Source organism: Petaurus breviceps, unplaced genomic scaffold, assembly GCF_028583685.1.
Source record: "Petaurus breviceps papuanus isolate PSGF00001 unplaced genomic scaffold, PetGlider_PUasm1.0 582, whole genome shotgun sequence".
NCBI classification, from domain to species: domain Eukaryota; kingdom Metazoa; phylum Chordata; class Mammalia; order Diprotodontia; family Petauridae; genus Petaurus; species Petaurus breviceps.
In genome coordinates, this window is record NW_027186390.1 from 9762504 (window position 1) to 9785627 (window position 23124).

Here is a 23124-nt window from a genome sequence, read left to right on the forward strand (position 1 = left end):
TGTCCTTAAAATATTAATATTGTTAGAATAACAAGTTAGTGGTCTGACAGCATACAGCTGATTTGGAAAAGATTGCCATATTTTAAACAGTAATACACCATATATTAAAATATAACCAGTTTAGTCTTTTATTCTCTTATTTGACACTTGCTGTATTTGATGCCTTCTAACTTCATTCTCATATTCATAATATATAGGTGTGTGATTTCGGTATAGTCAGCAAGCCTTTGGCCTCTTGTGCGCACCATTGCACATATCATTGAAATGACTAAATATCACAGTATATTGATTTAATTTGGGGAAGGGTCAGAAGGTACTAACTGAGTTCTTTGTAAAATTACTATTTCTGGATCCTCTGCAACAAATACTGGAACATAAGATGTGATTATTTTCATGGTGGAATTTTGCAAATGTTCTGCAGGAGGAGCACTACAGTACAAGATGATCAAGTGTCTTGTGAAATATTTCTTGTATTTTGATGTACAATAAAGCCAATTCTGCCAGCACCTCTATTTGTATCTAAGGGGAACAAGTTCTCTAAGGAAAACTTAGAAGTGTTAGCTATCCTCCCACTGGCTGCAACTTTTAATTTTTTGTTTAGAGGACCGACAACTAACTTAGCACTTATAGACAATCTAAAAACTGTAATTTTGAGCCTCTTTTTCTGTAACTGCCACCTGCTATCATTGCAGAAGTGGAAGAACTGTCACAGGAATCCAATAGTATTGTATAAATTACGCACAATTTTAAAAAGCTATTTGTAAATAACAATGAATAGTTATGGTGATTATATATATGTATATAATATATATATATATACATCTCATTTGTACTTCACAACAACCCTTTGAATGAAGTCAGTATTAGAAATTTTAATCCATTTTATATGTGAGGACACCAGCTTAGAGAGGTCCTTTGTCTTGTGCAGGGTCTTGCATCTTGGAAGTGGCAGACCTGGATGGGGGTGGTGGGTTGGTTGAAGAATGTTGGCTTTGGAATCAGAGGGCATGAGTTCAAGACAACTCTGCTACTTATTGTGTGCCTTGGGCAAGTTACTTAACCTTTCCTGCCTCAGTTTCTTTATCTATAAAATGAAGGGGTTTGACTAGATAGTATGTAAGACCTATCTAGCTCTGGTTCTATGATCCTAGGAATTCTGGTCTTTTGATGACAAATCTAGGACTCAATTATATACTATGTCAGCTCTCAACCTAATGAAGTCTTTTGTATCACATGACATTTTCATTCTGGATAGGTTATATTTTTTATTTCTAAGGTTGTTATTGCTATGATTTCTCCATATTTTGTACAAGGAAGATATGCAGTCCATATTAATAGTTTTAACCATTTAAATTTTTCTTGTTTTAATGTTTTACTGGCACTTGTTCTGTGGCTGTGCATATTTTTCTAAAATGATGGGTTAATAAGTTATTATCCATAAATGATTCTTTATGGTAAGAGGTTAAATTGGTTTTCTAAATGGGACCCCCCTTTTTTTCTAGAGGTGTAAGTATTCTACGATCCTATTCTTTTCATCTTTTTTTAAAAAATAAGTGGTTTGATTAAGATACCCTTTATTTTTATTTTCATCATGGTTATTTGGATGCTATTTCTGTCACTAGAAGATAGTAGGCTTTAGGAACTAAGGCACAAACACTTCTCATAGAAGTAACTTGTGAAGAAAAGATCTCTTTTTTCATGTGCTACTTTACTTTCCCAAGTGGTACTTTTATTTCCTATTCATGGAGATGTATCTCCTTAACCTTTTTGTTTTTGGATAGCCAACTATCCTTCTTGAACAGAACAAGAGATATTTCTCTTTTAAGTTCCAAAGTAACATGAGTTTGCCATCTAAACCAAAAAAACCCATACTTTTTTTCATTCATTCAGCAAGTACTCCAGGGCCTCCTGATAGCAAGGCTCTCCACAGATAAAAACAAATTCATGTTTGCAGCAGTCTCATGATTATTTTCTAGCTCTAAAATGAGTCATGAAGTTTTTCTGCTGCATCACCAGTATTTGGTGGTAGTGGTACAGTAACTAATGCAGATGACTCAAATAAATAATGATCCATTCAGTATAAGAATCATTTAAGCTATTCAAAATTGTATTTTGATTACAGAGTGAAAAGCACCAACAAGGAAGTCCTTTGTCCTCAATTAAATGAGGGTAATCTGCTATAACTTTGCCTTCTTGTGCTAGATGAGGTACTTGAAGCTATTATGCAGTATTTTGGTAGTTCATATATTTTCTTTGTTTCTTTGTTTTTCATGATTTTCCTTTTATCTGTTTGTAATTCTTGGACATCCAGGAAGGTTCTGTTATTTATAGTTGTGTTCTCTTGTTTTCCAGTGGTGGGATTCAATTTTAAATATTGTAGACAATTTATAGTGCCTCTTTAGTCCTGTTTGTGATTTTGGTATTGGAACCTAGAGTTATTAGCAAGAGTTTCTTCTCCTCGAGTTTTGATCCTCTTGGATCTGTTTCTTTATGCTAGCTCCAAGTCTTATAAATACTTTCCTTTATGTAGTGAGTCTTCAAGCTGTGTAAGTTTCTATAAACCTGTAATTGGAAGGGACTTCAGAGATCAAGTCAAACTCCCTCATTTTATAGATGTAGAAGGGTCAGGATGGTTATGTGACTTGCCCAGGGTCACTTAAGTAGGAAATGGCAGCATCTAACAGATGACAGATTTGAACCCAGCTAATTTTCCAGTTACTTGAGACTATTTTTTTTTAAGTGGACATTAAAAGGCTTCTACTTTTACAAGAATATATTCATTTTCTTGTAAGAATTTTTCAGGGTCAGCCAGGTAGCACAGCAAGTAAGAGCACCGGCCCCAGTGTCGGGATGACCTGGGGATCGAATCCGGGCTCAGACACTTAGCACCCACCCAGAAACACCTGGCCGTGTAACCTTGAGCAAGTTACTTAACCCCAATTGCTAAAAAAACAAAACAAAAAAGAATTTTTCAGAAGAACCTTTTTAAAAGTGTTGAAGTTGAAATCGTTTCTGATATTCAATTCAATTCAGTTTAACAAGCATTTATTAGATAGATTTACTTATGTGCCAGGCACTGTGCCACGTGCTAAGAATACAAAGAAAAAACTAGCCCCTTCTCTCAAGGAGCGTACATTTAATTAGGGGAAACCAACACATACATAATTTATATGATAATACATGTAACATGTTTATATTTGTATAACATATTTACGCTATTTACATATTACTTATATATTTACATATTTATATTGTATTATATTATACTATTTATCTAAATATATTTATATTATATTTCTGTATTTTAAATATATTTATATAACACATTTATATATGTTGTTTATATAACATAATTTCTAAGGGAGGAGGGCATTGCTCTTGGGGGTTAGGGATAGGGCAGGATCAGGATAGACTTCTTATATAGATGGAACTTGAGCTGAGGTCAAAGTAGGATACTAGGGATTTTATGAGGTGGAGATAAAGAGTGAGTTCATTCCAGACATGGGCAAGATCCATGTAGCAGAACAACAAGCTGGCCAGTCTGTGCCATACATTGTACATGAAAGAGAATGATGTACATCAGGTCTGGAAAGGTAGGCTGGAGCAAGATTGTAAAGAACTTGAAAAATCAAACAAAAGGGTTTGTTTGTTTTTTCCTAGAGGAAAAAGGGAGCTACTGAAGTGTCTTGAGTGTGAGACTGACATAGTTTGACCTGTGCTTTAGGAAGACCAATTTGGCTCCCATGTGAAATAAGAATTGGAGAGGGGTAGGATAATTAGGAGACTACTGCAGTAGTCTAAGTGAGAGGTAAGTTAGGCTACAAATTAGGGTAGTAAGTGTGAGTAGAGAGAAGTAGACTAATGGGAGAGATGTTGTAAAGATTAGTTTGGCAAGATTTGGCTGTAAATATTATCTCCATTTTACAGATGAAAAACAAGCACAGAGATTTAATGATATTGTCAGGAAAAGCATCCGTCCTGTGCAGGGACCTAATAATTTCCCTTAGCATATATAACAGCAATTGTATAACACCAATACTCTCTAGCCCTTCCCTCCTCAGTCCTACTAAATGAAATGGTTTGTAGAGTATTGTGTACAGTAGATATTCTTCATTTGTTTGGGTCATGTCCAGCTCTTCCTGACTTCATCTGGGGTTTTCTGGGCAAAGGTACTGGAATGGTTTACCATTTCCTTCTCCAGCTCATTTTACAGATAAGGAAACTGAGGCAAAGAGGGTTAAGTGGCTTGCCGATAGACAGACAGATAGATAGATAGATAGATAGATAGATAGATAGATAGATAGATAGATAGATAGATAGATAGATAGAATCATAACTGTAGAACTGGAAGGGACCTTAAGGGACATCTGGTTTAGCTCTTGAGATTGTCACCTAAAAACTGCTGTTTAAATACATTACATTGCCATAGTAGTCACATTGGAATTTCAGTATATAAGACTGAATACATATAATTAGCGTTTGCTCTTAAATTTTGTCAGTTTGCTAATAAGGTAGTAGAATTTTTTGGCTGCCTATCTTTTTCTAGTTTGTATTATGTTATATGGAATTTCATAAAAATCTGGAAACTTTTGAGTTTTTCCAATTTAAAGTTTAGGCAGCTAGGTGGCTCAGTGGAGAGAACACCAGTCTTGGAGTCAAATTCCAATCTGGTCTCAGACACATACTAACAGTGTGACCCTGGGCAAGTCACTTAACCTCTGTTTGTCTTATTACAGTGGAGAAGAAGATGGCAAACCACTTCAGTATATTTGCCAAGAAAACCCCATGAACAGCTTTGATCCACAGAGTCATGAAGAATTGGACACAACTGAACAACAAAAACTTTTTAGCATAACTTTTATTGTTTCTGATATTCTTCTTGCTATAATTTCTCTACCTTCCTTGTATAAATAAATTGAAACTTAAAACTAATCAATAATACTGTATTGTCTGTACAGTCTTTTGACTGTCACCACTTCATGCAAATGTAAACTGCATGAGGACAAAAAAATCGGGGGGGGGGACAAAACTAATTTTGTTGTTCTAATGAATACTTGATATAGGAACTTCATTGTTACAGATTAGGAGCTCATCTATAATTTTTAATCTTTGAGAGGTTCCTAGAACACACTAAGAGGTTAAGTGACTTACCCAAGGTCACATAGCTATATGAGTCAGAGGTACAACTTGAACCCAAGTCTTCTTGACTCCAAAGCTAGCACTCTATTCACCATGCTATGCTACTTAGCACATAGTAGGTGCTTAATAAAATGCTTCTTCAGTTGAATGTGCTTTGTTTGTAAATAAGTTGTTTTCTAGAACAGGATCTGTTCTTAGTTTAATATTTTAAACAAAATTTTATGATAAACTGGCAATCCGATTACTTACATTATAAACACTTCTGATAGTGCTCATTCATATGTGAAAACTAAAAATCTTAAGATCATAAGATCATGAACTCAGAGCCAAAAGGAAACTTACAGGCCATCAAGTCTAACCCTCTAATTTTTTTTTTATTTTGAGGGGGGAAGGCAAGTCAATTGGGGATAAGTTATTTGCCCAAGGTCACACAGCTATTAAGTGTCTGAGGCTGGATTTGAACTCAGGTCCTCCTGACTCCAGGGTCAGTGCTCTATTAACTGCTCCACCTAGCTGCCCCCAATCCTCTAATTTTACAGATAAGGAAACTGAGGTACAGAGAACTTAAGTGACTTCTCCAGGGTCACACAGCTAGAAAGTTTCTGAGGTAGTATTTGGTCTTCTAGACTCTAAACCCAGTGCTCTATCCACTCTGCCACCTACTAGTTACTTTCTGTGGTATGCTAATTAAAGAATTCTCCTGGTAGACATTTAGATCAGAAAAGTTACAGCTGCGGTGGTATTTTGACACTTTCCCAGGTGATTTTTTTGCAACAGCCATATCTTTAGATTCACATTCTTTATTAAAGTGAGAAACAGCCTAGAACTAGAAGATAACTGTGAGTTCACCTAGCCTAGCCCCTCCATTTTAAAGAGGAGGAACTAAAACCTTACTTTACTCAGTTTTGACAAACCTTGCTTCCTTTCGAATAGGAAATGTTCCTCCAAATTGGCCTTGCAGAGACATATGGGTATACACGCTGGAGTTAAGCCTTTCCATTGCCAGCACTGTGACTATAAAACAAGACTGAAGGCTTCATTGATACAACACATGCGGATCCATACTGGTAAGCCAGTAGTTTTCATCTGCTGCTTGAGGTGCCTTTCAACAACAGTAATCCTTTAAATCCTTTAAAAAGCCATGGTTTTAGATAGAGAGCCAGTCCTTTTACAGTAGGTGGTGCTCTTGTGCTATCTCATAGTTTTGAGAAGAAGCTTCTTTTTCTTCTCCTGGTTTATTTATGTATGGTTCTTCCTCTTTAATGCAGTGACTTGATAGAGTTTATGATTTTGTGTAGGGGAGCAACAGCTGGGCACTTTGACAGGTTCTTCACACTTTTCTTTTTTCCTTTATCTCCCTACCTCTGACAGCTCTCAAAATCTTGCCTTTCCTATAGGTGGGAGCCCAAGTGAAATTATTTAAATGCTTAAGCTAATAAATTCTGATGCTGGGTTCTGCCCCAGTCTCCTAGGATCAAGGGCATTTCTTTCCCTTTTCATACAGACCTATAAATCCTAAAGGCTTATTTGTGGTGGTTAGTATCTCCTTCCCTCTTTTTACCTCTGCTAACTCTTCTGTCTTTTACTTGCACAAGGGAAATTAGCATTGTGTTAGTGCTGGGAAGGATGTTAGCAGCTCTAATCCAAACCACTCATTTTACAAATGAAGAAGCTGAGGCCCAGAAAGGTTATATTGTTTTGTTTTGTTTTTTTTAAGCAATCGGGGTTAAGTAACTTGCTCAAGGTTACACAGCCAGTTATTTCTGGGTGTGGTGCTAAGTATCTGAGCCCGGATTTGATCCCCAGGTCATCCCGACACTGGAGCCAGTGCACTTACTTGCTGAGCCACCTGGCCGCCCCTAAGCAATTGGGGTTAAGTAACTTGCTCAAGGTTACACGGCCATGTGTTTCTGGGTGGGTGCTAAGGTGGGGTAGCCTTAACTATAACCATGTGGTCAGAAGTAATGTATGTGAAAGTCTAAAAACTTGTAAGCTTTATACACATATAAGGTAATGAATAAGCACTTAATAAATTTTTATTTTTTCATTCATTTATCTTTCCTGTCTTTGGAGAAGGGTTTGGCTTTACTTAGCCAGTAGTAAACTTGTTTCTCTGAAGATACGGAGTCACAGAATTTTAGAGCTGGTGGCTTCTGACAGGCATTATAGATAATCCCTTTTTCCTTTCCACTAGAAATGATATATCATATTTATATAACTGTCTATCTCCTGACTCCACATTCAGTGCTCTTTCTTATATACCACAGTGCCTTTCAAAATATGAATTAGTATTATTGTCACTAGGCATTTATTAAATGTTCATTTACCCATCTATATGATAACGTATTCTAAGTTTTAAAAGAATAACAACGTTTTGAAAGTCCATAGTGACTGAAAAAGTGAATCAGTTAAGTTACATATTCACTTCCTGCTTTGAATTCTCCTTTTCTACTTTTTGGCTCCTGGCAGAGAAATATTCTTTAGGCCCCATTCTTAGTGTGATCTGTTTTAGAGCAACAAGGTAGAGTTTAGGGGATGAGGTAAGGGATTGGTTTCCCCATGGTTCTGAGAAAGAGCATCTTGTTCTCTCCCTTCATCTTAGTGGTTTGGTTCAAAGGAAAAAGCAAGTTCTGACATGATGGCCAGTCTCCTTGGCACCAGAAAGTGCCGTCTTACTGAGTTTGCCTGGGTTCCAGGTGTTTCTAAGTACATTTAGATCAAGGGATATTATTAACTCTTCCACACACCTTTCCCATGTCAGGAAACAGAACAGAAATAGCTAAATCCACCCTAGAGCTGAAGTATCATACTATAACGAAGGCATAACTTTTTGAGGAACATGACAAAATTTAGGTATGTGTTATAGTCTGCCTTTTTAAAAAAAACAAGTACTTTTTTTTCTATAGCTACTGACATTTAGGGACGTGGTTTATTTCCCCAAATAAAAGGCATCTGCCTCAGTGAAAAAGTATGAGCTCGGATCTTTTGAAGAACTTTTCATTTTAGGAAAGGTTTCTTTTCATTTGCTTTGTTTCATGTAATGCTGAGTTCTCTGTTAGAGAGCCAAGACTCTGCTTCATTGGTGTTGCTGGGTTTGGGGGTTGTTTGAGATTTATGTTTATGGAAACTACATTTCCATGGTTATGCCCACTTCCTTCTTCCTGATGAAAAAAAGTGGCAGTCATAGAGTTCTTAGATTACCACACAGTGTCTTTTTAATCTAGCTTCATATGGAATTTTTGGACATTACAGGTACTGTCCATTTTTATTTTTCTCTTTTAAAGAATATTGTGATGTTAAGAACCAAGGAGAGTTGAGTGATTAAAGTGAATAAGGGGATTATCTTCTATTAATGACTGTGACTTAAGCCTAATTAGAAAAAAATATTTCTCTAATATGATCTGAATTTAATACCTACTATGGTATATAGTCTTTTCTAATACATAGAGCACTAAATAGCAGCTTCAGGAAGCATTTGTATACTTAAACAGATAATCAGTAAGATATCTGAAAAGGGCCTGACCAAAATACTTTCCAGTTAATAAAAATATTTTATATTATTAGAGAATAATAAGCAAATATACTTTTAAATTTTTAAATACATTTTCTTTATATCTTTTATTTTTTACCCCACCCAAATTTCATTCAGTCGCTCTCCTCATAACCCCTCCCAGAGAACCATTGTATATAACAAATTTTGTTGATCAGTAAGTTGAAAAAGTCTAAAAATATATGCAGTATTCTACACGCATGGATCTCCCACCTACCTCTGTAAAGGACTGAAGTTTAGTTGTCTTCTCATATCTCTTTTTTGGAACTATGCTGTTTCTTTGTAATTTTGCAACATTCAGTTTTGATTGTTTTGTATTGGTTTTCTTTTAACTTACATTGTTATAGTCCTGGGGTATGGTATTTTCTTAACTTTGCATACTTTATGCCAGATGAGTGAACCAGTAATTATGTAATTAAAAACATAATAAAAAATTTTAGTGACATAAAAATGAAATAATCTTTGATTCTAGGGTCAATAGGGAGGCACTAGAGTTTTAGTAGGGAAATAAAAGTCAAAATGTGCTTTAGGAAAATTACTTTGGCAGGCCATGTGGAGGATGGATTGGAGTTGGAAGAGCCTTGAGGCAAGGAGACCAATTAGGAGAATTATTATAGTTAGGTAATATATATCCATTTGGAGTTTATTATGTAAGCTGAGAATCTAGACCTAATTTCTGCCAAACTACTTTACAATTTTAGCATAAATTCTTGTCAAAGAGAGTGTTCTGTCTCTCATAGTTCATGTTTTTGGTGATTGTTGACTATTCCAGTTGCCCAGGTGAGAGGTAATGAAGACTCAAATGAGTATGAGGCTGTTAGTAGAAGAAGGAGTCAGATGAGAAAGATGTTTTGAAAGTAGAAATGATAAGATTTGGTAACCGATTCGATATGTAAGAGAAAGTGAGTCATTAAAGATGACACAAGGTTAAGAACCTAGGTGACTGGAAGGTTGTAGTGTCCTTGACAATAATAGGAAAATTTTAAAGAAAGGTGGGTTTGGAAAGAAATTAGGGTTAGATATATAGGTCACAGAGATAAACAGAGCTCCTATGGCTATCATGATCAAAGAGACACTGTGCAGAGACATGTGGTGTCAGGAATTTGCCTGTACTTTATAATATTTAGGTCAGGTTAGGTTATATCATTCCTATCCTGAATACCTCATGACTGGTATAGGCATGGAAGGCCAATTGTGAGAGGAAAAACAATGAGGTGTAGATGTGTTGAGGAGGATAAGATTTAATGCATTTTTCTACCCTGTGTAGTTGATCTCCCACCCCTTAGGGTCAAGCCAATTCCTACATTTTAGACCCCTGTTTTAATAAGTGCATAAAAAACCTTTATGATATATACATATTAGTATGTAAATAGCTTTTACCAGAGTAATTATATTACAAATACTCAAATGCATCTGGTCTATTTTTGTGCGTGGTTTTTTTTTTTAGTGATGTAGATTTTAGCTCATCGATGTTAGCCATTTTGTCCATGCCTATTTTCTGTGTACTTCCATAAATTGCTCCAGGGGTTCCCCCCAGCACACTAGGAACTACCTTTGATTTCCCCTGATGTGTCAAAGATAGCCAGTGAAATACTTGGGATAGCTATTGGTTGTTCCTCTGCTCCTTTTTTTTTTCTTTTTTTTTTAAAGCAATCAGGGTTAAGTAACTTGCTCAAGGTTACACGGCCAGTTATTTCTGGGTGTGGTGCTAAGTGTCTGAGCCCGGGATTCGATCTCCAGGTCATCCCAACACTGGAGCCGGTACTCTTACTCGCTGAGCCGCCTGGCCGCCCCTAAGCAATTGGGGTTAAGTAACTTGCTCAAGGTTACACGGCCAGGTGTTTCTGGGTGGGTGCTAAGTGTCTGAGCCTGGGATTCGATCTCCAGGTCTATCTCAACACTGGAGCCGGTACTCTTACTCGCTGTGCTACCTGGCCGCCCCTCCTCTGCTCTTCTTACATCTTCTGTGTAGTTCCTTATTTGTTACATGCTGTTACCTGCTCACACCCACCATGGTTTTTCCCATTGGCTTCTGAGAGATCCTCAATTGTAATTCTTTGGAGAATGTAGTATTACACTGTTCGTAACAGTTGTACAATACTGATAGAATATTGGCACTTAAAAGATAGGTCTTCATTCTACCAAGAAATTTGAGTTCATGAAAGAGGTGCTATAATTCCTCATAGTCAATCAAGCCTGCTTTTCTCTTCCTATTTAATGACGTGCCCAATTTTTCTATTTGCAGTGTCTGTCTAATATACATTAAGTTTGTGTGTATGCTGATGAATAAATTCCATAAACTCTCTGTATAACTAAAAAAACTAAACTATCTTAGAAAAAAAGGTGACAGTTATGATCCCAGACAAAGCAACAACAGCAAAAATAGAAATAAGATAAAACAGGGAAACCATATACTGTACTCATAGATACCATACAAAATAAGATAATATAAGTACTCAATGCACAGTTACCACCTGGACCATCATTTGAGTTTCTAATGAAAATGACTATCAAATTGCATGGACAAAGACAGCAAAACTGTGATAGTTGTGGACCTATATGTTTCTGTTTTAAGACCTGGTTTATGATATTGCATTTATCAGTGTCTTTCTGCAAATGAATCTCCACTTCTGGCTGTCTTTGGTTTTTTGATAAAAACATATAACGGTTTTTCCAAGGTATCAGAAGTTTGGGAGATCAGTTCTTGTATAAATACTTACTTCTCTTAATACAGTGACCAAACAGTCAGTCTGGAACTCACATTTGAAGACAGAATGCTGAACAGTCTCTGTGCTGCTCAGCTGATAGTATGCAGTGGCTCCTCTTTTTTATATTCTGCTAGAAACAGGTTTATCCATCCCAAGGTTCATTCTTAGGCTCACAAATTATATACATTTTTCCACTGGCAGCCCACACTGCAGTTCCATAAGCCCATGCAGAGGCCATAGGTGTTATTCTCATTGCTTTCTAGGGGTAAGAGAACGAACGGGATCAGGGATTAGACTGAGGGAGGAATTTAGGGACTGACATCACAGATCTCATCTATTTATGATTTAATCCTGTGACTTTTCCCATCTTTGTTTTTTCTAGCTTCATATTTACTTTCTATATAAGCATATCCAGGACAGTGATATTAAGAGTCCTTAGTGTAGTAGCTCTGCTTTTATTCACGGTGAAGCAAGTTTTTTATAAAAATCTTTATAGCTTTTCCACCTTTCATCTGTTTATTGTCTTCTTTTCATCTTTATCTTTTTTTTTTAAATCATTTATAACATACTTCTTAAAATTTTTTTTGAGTTCCAGATTCTCTAGCCCTTCCCCCACTGCAAAGTGTACATATTATCCCCTGGTTCTGACTTCACTTTGTATCATATACATTTTACCAGGTTTTCCTGAAACCATATGCTCATCATTTCTTTATAGTACAGTAATGCACCATCACAGTCACATACCACAACTTGTTCAGCCATTCCCCAACTGATGGCATCCCCTCAATTTCCAGTTCTTTGCCACCACAAAAAGAGCTGCTATAAATATTTTTGTACAGATAGGACCTTTTCCTTTTCCTTTGATCTCTTTGGGATACAAATTTAGTAGTGGTATTTGTGCCAGAAATTTCTTTCCCCAATATTTCCTCAGCCATTTTTATCTGTTTCTTTAACTCTTCTTGGGATTCTTTTTGAATTCGGTCCAATTAGTATTTTTCTATAAGATTTTGCTTGTAGTTTTTTTTACATTGATGTCTTCTTCTGAGTTTCTGTTCCCTGCCACCATAGTAGCTTTTTATGGTCAAGTTTTTCTTTTGTTGTTTGCTTATTTTTCCTGCATGTTACTTGACTTTCAACTTTATTTTAAAATTGGGCTCTGCTCACCTGGGAGTGGGAAGCACTGTCCCCAGCTACCTTCTTCAGGAGGTTTGCAAGTTTCTAGTGTTTACAAGGTGGTGATTTTAAGTTGTTGGAAGGTGAATGTTGAGAGAGTTCAACTGATTTGTTGCTTCTACTCTGCCATCTTGACTCAGCCCCATCTTTATCCCTAAATGTTCTTGGAATGACTGGTTAGTTGAGTCTCTTGACAGATTTCTTTAAAAAAAATTTTTTTTAATATCATTGCTCCTCTTTGCTTTATGAGATGATACTGCTGAAAATCTTTTGCCATTCATCTCCATAAGATTTTAGAGATAAGTAGAACTCTCTTCTAAATTGTTGCCATTGGTTGTTATATTTCTCTGCTAGTCAAGTAAGTCAAGTGTTGCATTTGAAATGGTGTTTAGGCTCTTTGATTCCCCTTGCCATGGCAATTTATGTCCTCAGTTTAGATTTTCATGTGATATTATTGTAATTGGAGTTATGGTGGATGAAAGATGAAATGACTGAGGAAACAAAGGTTTGAGCTTCTAAGTATATTGATTTATTAAGTAGTGCATGCCAATTGCATAACAAATTGGAACCAGTCGCTTTCCTCGGCTTTGGCATTGGCCCCCAAATACAGGGAGAGACAGACTCTTATAAATTAAAAAAATTAATTATATAAGACCAATTAATTAAAAGAAAACACTAGTATACAATATTAGGTAATCTGATATATAATTGGAGGAAAGATTAGGGACTTTCCAAGTTGAGAGGGGGAAAGCAAACAGGTACAATTCCCTGAAATCAGAAAAAGAAGTGTCCCACTTCCCCCAGAATGTCTGTGAACAGTCCAAGGAACATGGAAACAATAACTGGATCTAGTTTTCAGATAAGAAATATGATTTGCTTGAGATGTATCATTGTGAGAATATTTCTTGTATTAAGTCTTTGGCTCTGACCAGGTTTCTGATCAGCATAACCTAGGTTCTTAGTTAAGGGTCTCTAAGCAGCAGGTAGAGTTGGTCTAGTTTCCCAGGCACATAGGGTTAGGTTCAAACAATGCAGTAAAGTCCTCTCACAATTCCCACAGTTAAATAAAGTTTTCTTACAAGACAGAAATTGGACTAAATCCATAATTGACTAGAAAGGGAACTGAGCTAGCTGTAGAATTGAGTCAATGTGGTTCACTCAATTCCTACCACCACTTGCTGCTTCTATCCCCTCAGTTCCCTCAGTATCTAAGTCTCTTCTTATTTTCACACTCCATTTTTTATATGTGACCAAATTGGTGGACTTAACTGTACACAGACTAGTTATTCAAAAATAACTCCCACATTTATAATGAGTAGCTTCCTATCAGTATAATCATGTTCATTTGGGTTGGGTGGGTTGGGAGGTAGTGTTATTAGGTGCTCACTTTATCTAGCACCTTTTCTTTTCTCAAAGAAAGTATAATGTATGGGTGAAGTTTCTGTGTAACTTTTGGCTCTTTCATTACTTATTTCAGATTCCTATTTTTAAAATTATTTTTCACCATTCTTATCTGTTCTTGCCTTTGTATTGAAGTCACAATTATCATAGTATCAATATGTTGATTTAATTTGAAGGATTTTGAATTCTTTATAGAATTTGTGTATCTCTTCAACCTCAATATCAGAAAATGATGCATAAACTTCTATGATTTTCATAGTGGTATTTTTGTAAACACTTATTAAGCACTGCAAGATACAATAACCAAATATCCCATGGAATGATTTTCTTCTTGCCTTTGTTTGCATAATAAATGCCGAACACTTTTTTTAATTAAAGAGAACCTGTGTGGGTTGATCACATAGTAATTAATTCTTTGGTCATGATGACCCATTAAATTTCATTTTAAATTTTGTTTAAAATTAATAGTATTTTAATTTTTCCAGTTATATATAAAGACAATTTTCAACATTCATTTTTTTAAAGATTTTGAGTTCCAAATTTTTCTCCATTCCTCTTTTCTCTCCCCCCTCTCCAAGACAGTAAACAGCATGTTTCTACAGTAGTCATGTTGTGAAAGAAGAAACAGAACAAAAGGGGAAAAAATATGAAAAAGCAAGTGAAAATGGTATGCTTTGATCTGCATTCAGACTATCAATTCTTTCTCTGGATGTTGATTGCATTTTCTATCATGAGTCTTTTGGAATTGTCCTGAATCATTGTATTGCTGAGAAGAGCTAAGTCAATCATAGTTGATAATTGCACAGTGTCAGTGTTATTGTATACAGTCTTCTCCTGGTTCTGCTCACTTCACTCAGCATCAGTTCATGTAAGTCTTTCCAGGTTTTTCTGAAATCTGATTGCTCATCATTTCTTATAGCATAATAGTATTCCATTACATTCATATACCACAACTTGTTCAGCCCTTCCCCAATTGATAGGCATCTCCTCAATTTTTAATTCTTTGCCACGAAAAGAGCTGCTATAAATATTTTTGTTCATGTAGGTCCTTAATGAATTTCATTTTATGGTTTTAAAATTTTAATTTTACAGTGATTCGAAGCAATTCTTCTTGACTTCACCTTTGTTCTAGATTTCTTTCCTTCCTACTTCTAGATAACCTCTTCTCATCTTTCATCTCTCCTTATCTTGAATCTTTCTCTTTTTCCTAGAGCCTTTCTCCTGTGTCTTTAAACACATATTAGATCTCCTTGCCTTAAAAAAATTTAAAAACCTCTTGGTCCTGCTACTCTCTCTAACTGCTATTTCTATGTCATTTATTATCAAACATCTTGAATGAGTGGGACTATAGCTACTGCTTTCATTTCTATCTAATCCTCTAAAATGAGGTTTCCAATTCTGGTGCTATTTAAATTGCCCTTTGAACAATACGTTGGCCTTTTTAAGTCTCATTTTCCTGGATCTTTTGGTGTCAATCAGAATTTTAAAACTACCTTTTTTTCGTGAAACTGTTTCCTGCTTTGCCGTTAGCGTCATACTAATTTTCCTTCAACCTCTCTTCCTATCCCTATTTCCAAATGTGTCTTTCCAGGGATCAGTCCTTTTGTCCCAGCTTCAACTTTCACCTTTTTATCAGTGATACTCAGATTTTCATCTCTAGCAATCTTTTCCTCCAGCTTCCACTTTGGGTATTTTTAGCTTGCTTATAGAATATTTCTATTTTGATAGCTTATGATAGTGTCAAATCTATCTTTTCAGAAGTTAAATATGACCCATATTTGGATATGTGTAAAAATAAAATTCAAGGCAAAATCCTTACTATCACAGAATGATTTTGACTAATAGTCATTTTGAGTGTGTTCTTGATTTTTATCTTTAGATTTGATGATCAAAAGTATCATCAGCTTAATTTCTAAGTGATTAAACAAGCTATTAATTTCCAAATGATTAAACTATACTAAATTGTTTTACTTCTTTGAAAAATAAATAGAAAATGTCCATGGAACTGACTTATTACATATATCTGAGTTTCTAATAGTATTGACAGCATTTGCCCAAAAGGATAGTATGGCTATTTAGGAATCCCTCCCTCCCCCCTTCCTTCCTTCCTTCCTTCCTTCCTTCCTTCCTCCCTCTAAAATCCTAGAATGTAATATATTGTTTCCAAGTTAATGAGAAGATCTTCTATATGTAATTGACCTCTCCATTTGTGGCTTTACATATCTCAATAGGTGAAAAACCTTTTAAGTGTGAAATTTGCTCCTATGCTTCAATTGATGCCAGTTCCCTGCGCAGACATTTTAGAACCCACACACGGGAAAAGCCCTACAAATGTCAACTTTGTTCATATAGTAGGTAAGTTTACAAATCTTTTTTTTCAAGGGGAAAAAATAAGTAAAGTAGGAATCAAGACTCTCTCCTGTTCCTGGCAAGAAAAGAAACAAGGGCCAGTCATATATGTATATTTATACCATTAGCAAAATTTTTAGTTATTAAAACATTCTGTTTTAAGAGAATACCTTTTCTGTTGCTGTCACAGCAGTAATCTTCATTCTCATTCCTTCGCCTAAGGCTATGTCCTCTAGAAGTACTGAAATGAGTAACTAAAGGATTATGATTTTCCTATAATAAAAATGTAATGTTTGAAGTTGGCTATATTATGCTACCCACTGTAGGATGAGGTGATTATGGAAAAGATTTTTTAAGAACTTTTGTTCCATGTGTAGGGGAAGATAATTCATTATTTTCTATATTTGACTATTTCTTATAATGTTTCTACTCTTACGATTCTACTTTTAAATTTATATTTTTCAGAAAACTTAACATTTTTACAGTTTTACAATTCACATAGTTTATACACACACATACATACATATATTTACATAGTTTATACACACGCATACTTACATACATATATTTACACACACACACAGAAAACAACAGGAAAACTAGAAGTAGTTAAAACAGATAAATAGGGAACCTATGTTAGGTTTAAAGGCACCATAGGTAACACAAACACACACACATATGCAACAAATATCATAATATTGAAATACTTTATAGAAAAACTAATTAAATTGTAAAGAGAAACAGGCAGCCAAAAAACAAATATGGTCCTGAATGGAATCTTAGAAGAGCTAGATATGGCAGATCATGGTTGATTGCAAAATGAGAATAGAAAGGAATATTAATATTTCTCAGCTGTGTATGGTACCTTTATAAAAATAGATCATGTACTACTTGTGGCATAAAAAAAACCTCACAGTTACAGAAAAACACATACTAAACACATAAATTACTGACCAAAATATAATAAAAAGTAAAATCAATAAAGGGTATTTGAAGAAAGAATTCAAATTAAATTGAGACTAATTAATCCTAAAGAATTGATGACTCAAAGAGCAAATTATTTTTAAAAGTAGGTAATTTCCTCAAGGAGAATAATAGTGCAACAACAGAGTAAAATATTTGGATGCAACCTGAGTATTACTAAGGGAAAAATTTATATCTCTAAGCACTTTTCATCAGCAAATGAGTGATGTAGTATGCAACTAAAGAACAAATAGACATCAAAAAACCCCAATTGGAACACACACACAAATTCTAAAATTCAAAAAGAAAAAAATGAAAATAAAAACCCTTTGATTTTTTAATTGATATTCAAAATTGATTTTGAATTGATAATCAAAACAATGTAATGTTTTTTCCCCAAAACCTAATAAACTCTTGGGTAATCCAAAACTGTTTTGCCCAGTTATATGACAATGAAACTGATAAATAAAATAGATGCATATTTACTATGAAATGTCTAAATTAATGGAACAAATAGAAAACCACTTAATCCCAGAAAAAAGAAATCAAATAATCCATGAAGGAACTCCCAAAGACAAAAATCACTTGACCAGATTATTTATAAATCATTCAAAGGATAATTTCAGTATTACATAATTATTTGCAAAACTAGGGAAAGAACATATCCTACTATAATCCTTCTGTGAAACAAATGTGATCCTCATTCCCAGTGCAGGGACAAGTAAAGCAGAGAAAAACAAAACTATAGACTAATACTCCTAAAGAATATAGGGCTCAAAATAATAGCAAAGAGGCTTCAGCAATATATTTAAAAGATTATGCAGTCTCTTCAGGTTGGATTTACTCCAGAAATGCAGAATTGTTCCAGTATTAGGAAAACTATAAATATAATTTTTTGTAATTCCATAAATTTTAGTCATTTATATTAGAAGTAATCATAGTTAACCCTCTAGATAGGTTAACCCACAAAACAAATGCTCAGTTTGCCACATCTAAATAAACAAAGTTGTGAGAACTAAATCAACACGAAAAGACGGGGGTGATATTTCAATTGAATTCTAACATGTTAATAGTCACCTTACACATCCTCCTTTATTTCATGATGAATAAATATCTTCAAGTTAGTGTAGGAAGTCTTTGTGTTCTTCTGTCATCCAATGCCTAAATTTACAGTCAGCCTGATGTTTCCTATTATGCATAACCCCAATCAAAATGATACCCATGAGCATCAGCAGTTGAATCTGAGCCTGTTAGAGCTGGGCTTTTTTTTGTTGTTAGCACTTCAGATTTTGTAAACACTGCCCCATCATACCCATTCCTGTCCAGGTCTCCTAATAAACCTGGGTAGTTCTTAAAAATGTTGGCTTTAACAGTAAGACAGAAAAAAATTTGAATAAATAAACAAGCAAAGAAGAAAAAAATTATCAGGTGATATAAGTGAAAATATTTATTACATACTTACTATGTTCAAAGCACTATGCTAAGTGCTAGGAAAATAGAAAGACAAGACAGTCTCTTCTTTCAAAAAGCAGGTGATCATTATTCAGGGGGCAAAGAACATTAAATGTTAGTTTTATGAGTGGTAGTTTAATGAGTTATCATTCATTGAATTTTAGAGGACTGTGGCCCTTGATATCATTAGGTCCACTTACTGATTTTTACATATGTTGAAACACCCAGAATGGTTATGGTTTGCTAATAGTTGTCACATAGGTATTGTTTTTGCTCTACTATAGTACCTATGTGGCCCACGGTCTTTTGTTTGATGACGTATTATATTCCTCAGAGTACCTCTAGAGCAATCAGAAGTGGTTTGAAATTTTTAAAAACTAAGTTGTTAATGGAAGTCAGCATTTAAATTTGTTAAAATTATTAGTAGTATACCTTTATCTCCTTAGCACCTAGAAATCTAGTCTAATATGTGGTAATCACAGCACTTTGTGTGTTGTTGACTTCTTGGTCATGATTTTACCAATGATTAAGTGTCATTTTCTTTTTACTTTTTTTTCTTTAAAGCAGTTGGGGTTAAGTAACTTGTTCAAGGTTACACAGCCAGTTATTTTGTGTATGTGCCAAGTATCTGAGGCCTAAACTGATATCGGGTCTCCCAATGCCGGGGCTGGCGCTCTTACTCACTGTGCCACCTGGCCGCCCTAAGTCTCATTTTCAAAAGAATTCAGTGACCATTTATTTAATGCCAGACTTAAAAGTTAGAATCAGGGAAAACTGATTCATGAACCTTTCAGCTGTGTGGAGTGAAGATTAAATGTGGGCCAACCTGGAGAGCAGAGACCACCAACAAAATCACAAATCAGCCTTCTAAGTAAACTTAAGTTTTAGAACTAAATATTATATGTCCTTTCTAGGGTAGAGTATTTAGTATATGGGTGTCCTAAATAACCTTGGATCCTTGATGGGAAATGCAAGACTTATAAAGTTTGAATGTATTTATAAAATCCAAAATTTAATATGGTATTTGACCCACATATTTGTTTGAAAGGTATAAAAAGACGAAACTTTACTAATTTGCCATTGGGACAGAGTTTGTTTATTAGCAAGGATATGCGCATTACTTGGAGGGTAGTGGTCTTATTTCTTCAAACCCAGATATTACACAGTAATTAAACATTTACCAAATTGCTGAATTTCTATGTCCTCCATGAGACATAAAATTAGATAGAGCTCTGCCCTTCAGAATCAAGCTAAATTATAATATGCCATTTTAGTTTGTGTGACTGAAACAGTAATTGACTTTGGGGGAGTTTTTCAGTCATAAAGTATACCTATAACATTCTGGTTCAGATTATAAAGTTTACTTTTTCTAAAGACTTTCAAAACCACTGGTTTCAGAAAACAGAAATACTTGTGCCTCCACTTAAAAAAAATTTCCCAATAAAACTTACCCATTTTCTTTTTATTGCAGTATTCAGAAGAAGAGCCTGGACCTTCATGTACGGCGACACCACACAGGGGAGACATTTGGCTGTAGTTTTTGCTGCTACTCCTCTCCTGATAAGCAGCTCCTTCGGAAACATATTAAAAAATACCACTTTAATTTGGAAACTCCTTTGGCTGACACTTAAACAACCATGACTCCCAAAACTCTTTCCAGTGAATCATTGGATCCATGAAATCCAAATTCCTTGTAGAAGTCTTTCTAAAAGAGATGCCATTATAATAATACCCTCAAATCATTACTAATTTCTTCACCATGACCAGAGGCAGTACTTGTGAAAGATACTGCAAAGATAAGGATTTGTGACTATTTATACAACTTGGTACTGGTGAACCTTACAGAATGCTTACTAGGAGTACAATGTAGTAGAAAAACACTGCTATTGGACTCTTCAGAGATCTAACTTTGAGTTTAGGCTCTGACATCTAATAGCTCTGGGACCTTGGAACAAGTTACAGTCTCTCTGAGCCTCAGTTTCCTTTTCTGTAAAATGGAGCTAATACTTGCACTATATACCTCACATAGTTATTGTGAGGAAATTGCTTTTTAAATCTTAGATTGATATACAAATGTGAATTATCTCTACGTCATATATAGTTCTCTGCTATTAGCTTCTTAGTATGCTCTGAGTTCTAAAGTACATAGTAGGACAGGATTAAATAGCTTCCCCCGCAGCTCCCCTGCCTTCACTACCTCCTGCTGTTCTCTGGGGTAGTTTGAAAGGAAAATGGGGACTAATCAAAATACAATTTGGTAGTATCAAACCCCAGGGCTGTAATTTAAAGTACTATTAGCATGATATTCTTCCCCATCCTATCAAACAAAGTAAAAAAGATACTTAAGAACTACTGACTAGTTATGTTCAAACTATTTATTATAAGCAGATTATTCACTGGTGCTCAGACAGTGAAATAGTAAATGCATAAAGCATGCTAAAGGAAACATCTAATAAATCTGCTTTTACAAACTAAGTGGTCTCATTCCATTATGTATTTGGGGTATATTTGAAACTCAGTTATCTATATATTATTTAACTCTTAGGCAAACCATCTGTCAAGACTAAAATGAACAAAAAGATTGTGTTTCTGTGGTGGTCATAATTCACAGAATGACAATTCTAGAGTTGTGTAAGTCCTCAGCAGTCATCTAGTCCAAACCATACATGAAACCAATCCCCATTATAACATACCCAACAAGTAGTCATCCAGCCTCTCCTTGAAGACTTCCAAAGAGAGGCACCCTACCTCCTAAGGCTTCCCATCCCACTTTTGGATAGCCCTAATTATTGAGTTTTTCCTGATGTCGAGTCTCACTTTACCTCTTTGCACCTTCAACCTACAGTTCCAACTTTTGCCTTCTGGAATGAAGAGAATCTGTTTAAACACTCTTTCATAACAATATCCCCTTTCAACTACTTGACTATAATTTTAATGCTCCCCCTTCTTCCCCTTATAAGTCTTTTTTTGGGGGGGGGGTTAATATAATTTATTTTTAATTTTCTAACATTCACTTCCATAAGATTTTGAGTTTTAAATTTTCTTCCCCTCTTTCTCTTTTCCCCTCTCCCCAAGACAGCATGCAGTATGATATAGGTTCTACTTATACATTCATATTAAACATATTTTAACATTAGTCATGATGTAAAAAAAAAAAATTAGAACTAATGGGAGGAACCAAGAGAAAGAAGAAACAAAACCACAAAAGAAAAGGAGAGCAAATAGTATGTTTCCATCCGCATTCAGACTCCAGAGGTCTTCTCTGCTTATGGGATAGCACTTTTCATTGTGAGTCTTTTGGAGTTGCCTTAGATCTTGCATTGCTGAGAAGAGCTATGTCTATTAAAGTTAATCATCGAACAATGTAGCTATTATAACGTTCTCCTGGTTCTGCTTATTTCACTTAGCATCAGTTCATATAAGTCTTTCCAGGTCTTTCTGAAGTTTGCCTGCTCATTATGTCTTATAGTACAATAGTATTCCATTACATTTATATACCATAACTTGTTCAGCTATTCCCCAACTGATGGACATCCCCTCAATTTCCAATTCTTCACCACCACAAAAAGAGCTGCTAAAAATATTTTTTTACACGTGGGTCCTTTTTCCGTTTTAAGGATCTCTTTGGGATACAGACCTAGAAGTGGTTTTTCTGGGTGAAAGGGTATGTGCTGTTTTTATAGTTTGGGCATAGTGCCAAATTGGTCTCCAGGATGGTTGGATTAGTTCACAACTCTACCAGCAATGCATTAGTTTTCGTTTTCTCACATCTTCTCCAACATTTATCATTTTCCTGTTTTGTCACATTAGCCAATCTGATAGGTGTGATATGGTAACTCAGAGTTGTTTTGATTTGCATTTCTCTCATCAATCAAATCAAATTGATTTAGAGTCTTCTCTTGATTAAACATTCCTCTAAAAAATCTTCCCAAGATGGATTCTTCAAGGCCTTTTTGTTATCCTTCTTGCCTTCCTCTAAGTAGTCACAGTTCTTTTTAAACTGTGGTGCTGAGAGCAGAACACAATATTCCTGATGAAGGCAGAATACTTACCATCTCCTTATAACTGGAACCCATGACCTATTAGTATAACCCAAGTTCCCATTATTTTTTTTTGCCTGCTATATCACACTGCTGACTCATTGAGTTTACAGTCCACTAAAAACAGATTTTTTTTTTTAAAGCAATTGGGGTTAAGTAACTTGCTCAAGGTTACACAGACAGTTATTTCTGGGTGTGGTTCTAAGTATCTGAGCCCGGATTCAATCCCAGGTCTCCTGACTCTGGGGCCGGCGCTCTTACTGTGCCACCTGGCCACCCCAAAAATAGATCTTTTTCATCAAATGTTCTGACCAGGCCTTTCCCTTATTATCCTTGTGAAATTAATCTC

General features: G+C 35.3%; 1 protein-coding gene across 4 annotated transcripts in view; it reads left to right on the top strand.

The window, feature by feature from the left end:
* The window catches only part of LOC138173536 (gastrula zinc finger protein XlCGF26.1-like), a 57086-nt gene extending 35876 nt beyond the window's left edge, over positions 1-21210 (top strand). For 3 of the 4 annotated variants that reach the window (XM_069103564.1, XM_069103563.1, XM_069103565.1), the window contains exons 5-7: positions 6073-6206; positions 16203-16326; positions 20207-21210. In XM_069103564.1, coding sequence (XP_068959665.1) covers positions 6073-6206; positions 16203-16326; positions 20207-20366 — 418 coding nt within the window. In that variant the 3' untranslated portion in view covers positions 20367-21210. Of the gene's footprint in view, positions 1-4736; positions 4930-6072; positions 6207-16202; positions 16327-20206 lie in introns of those variants that run through there. The other variant, XM_069103566.1, reaches the window with a different exon arrangement.
* Positions 21211-23124: the final 1914 nt, after the last annotated feature.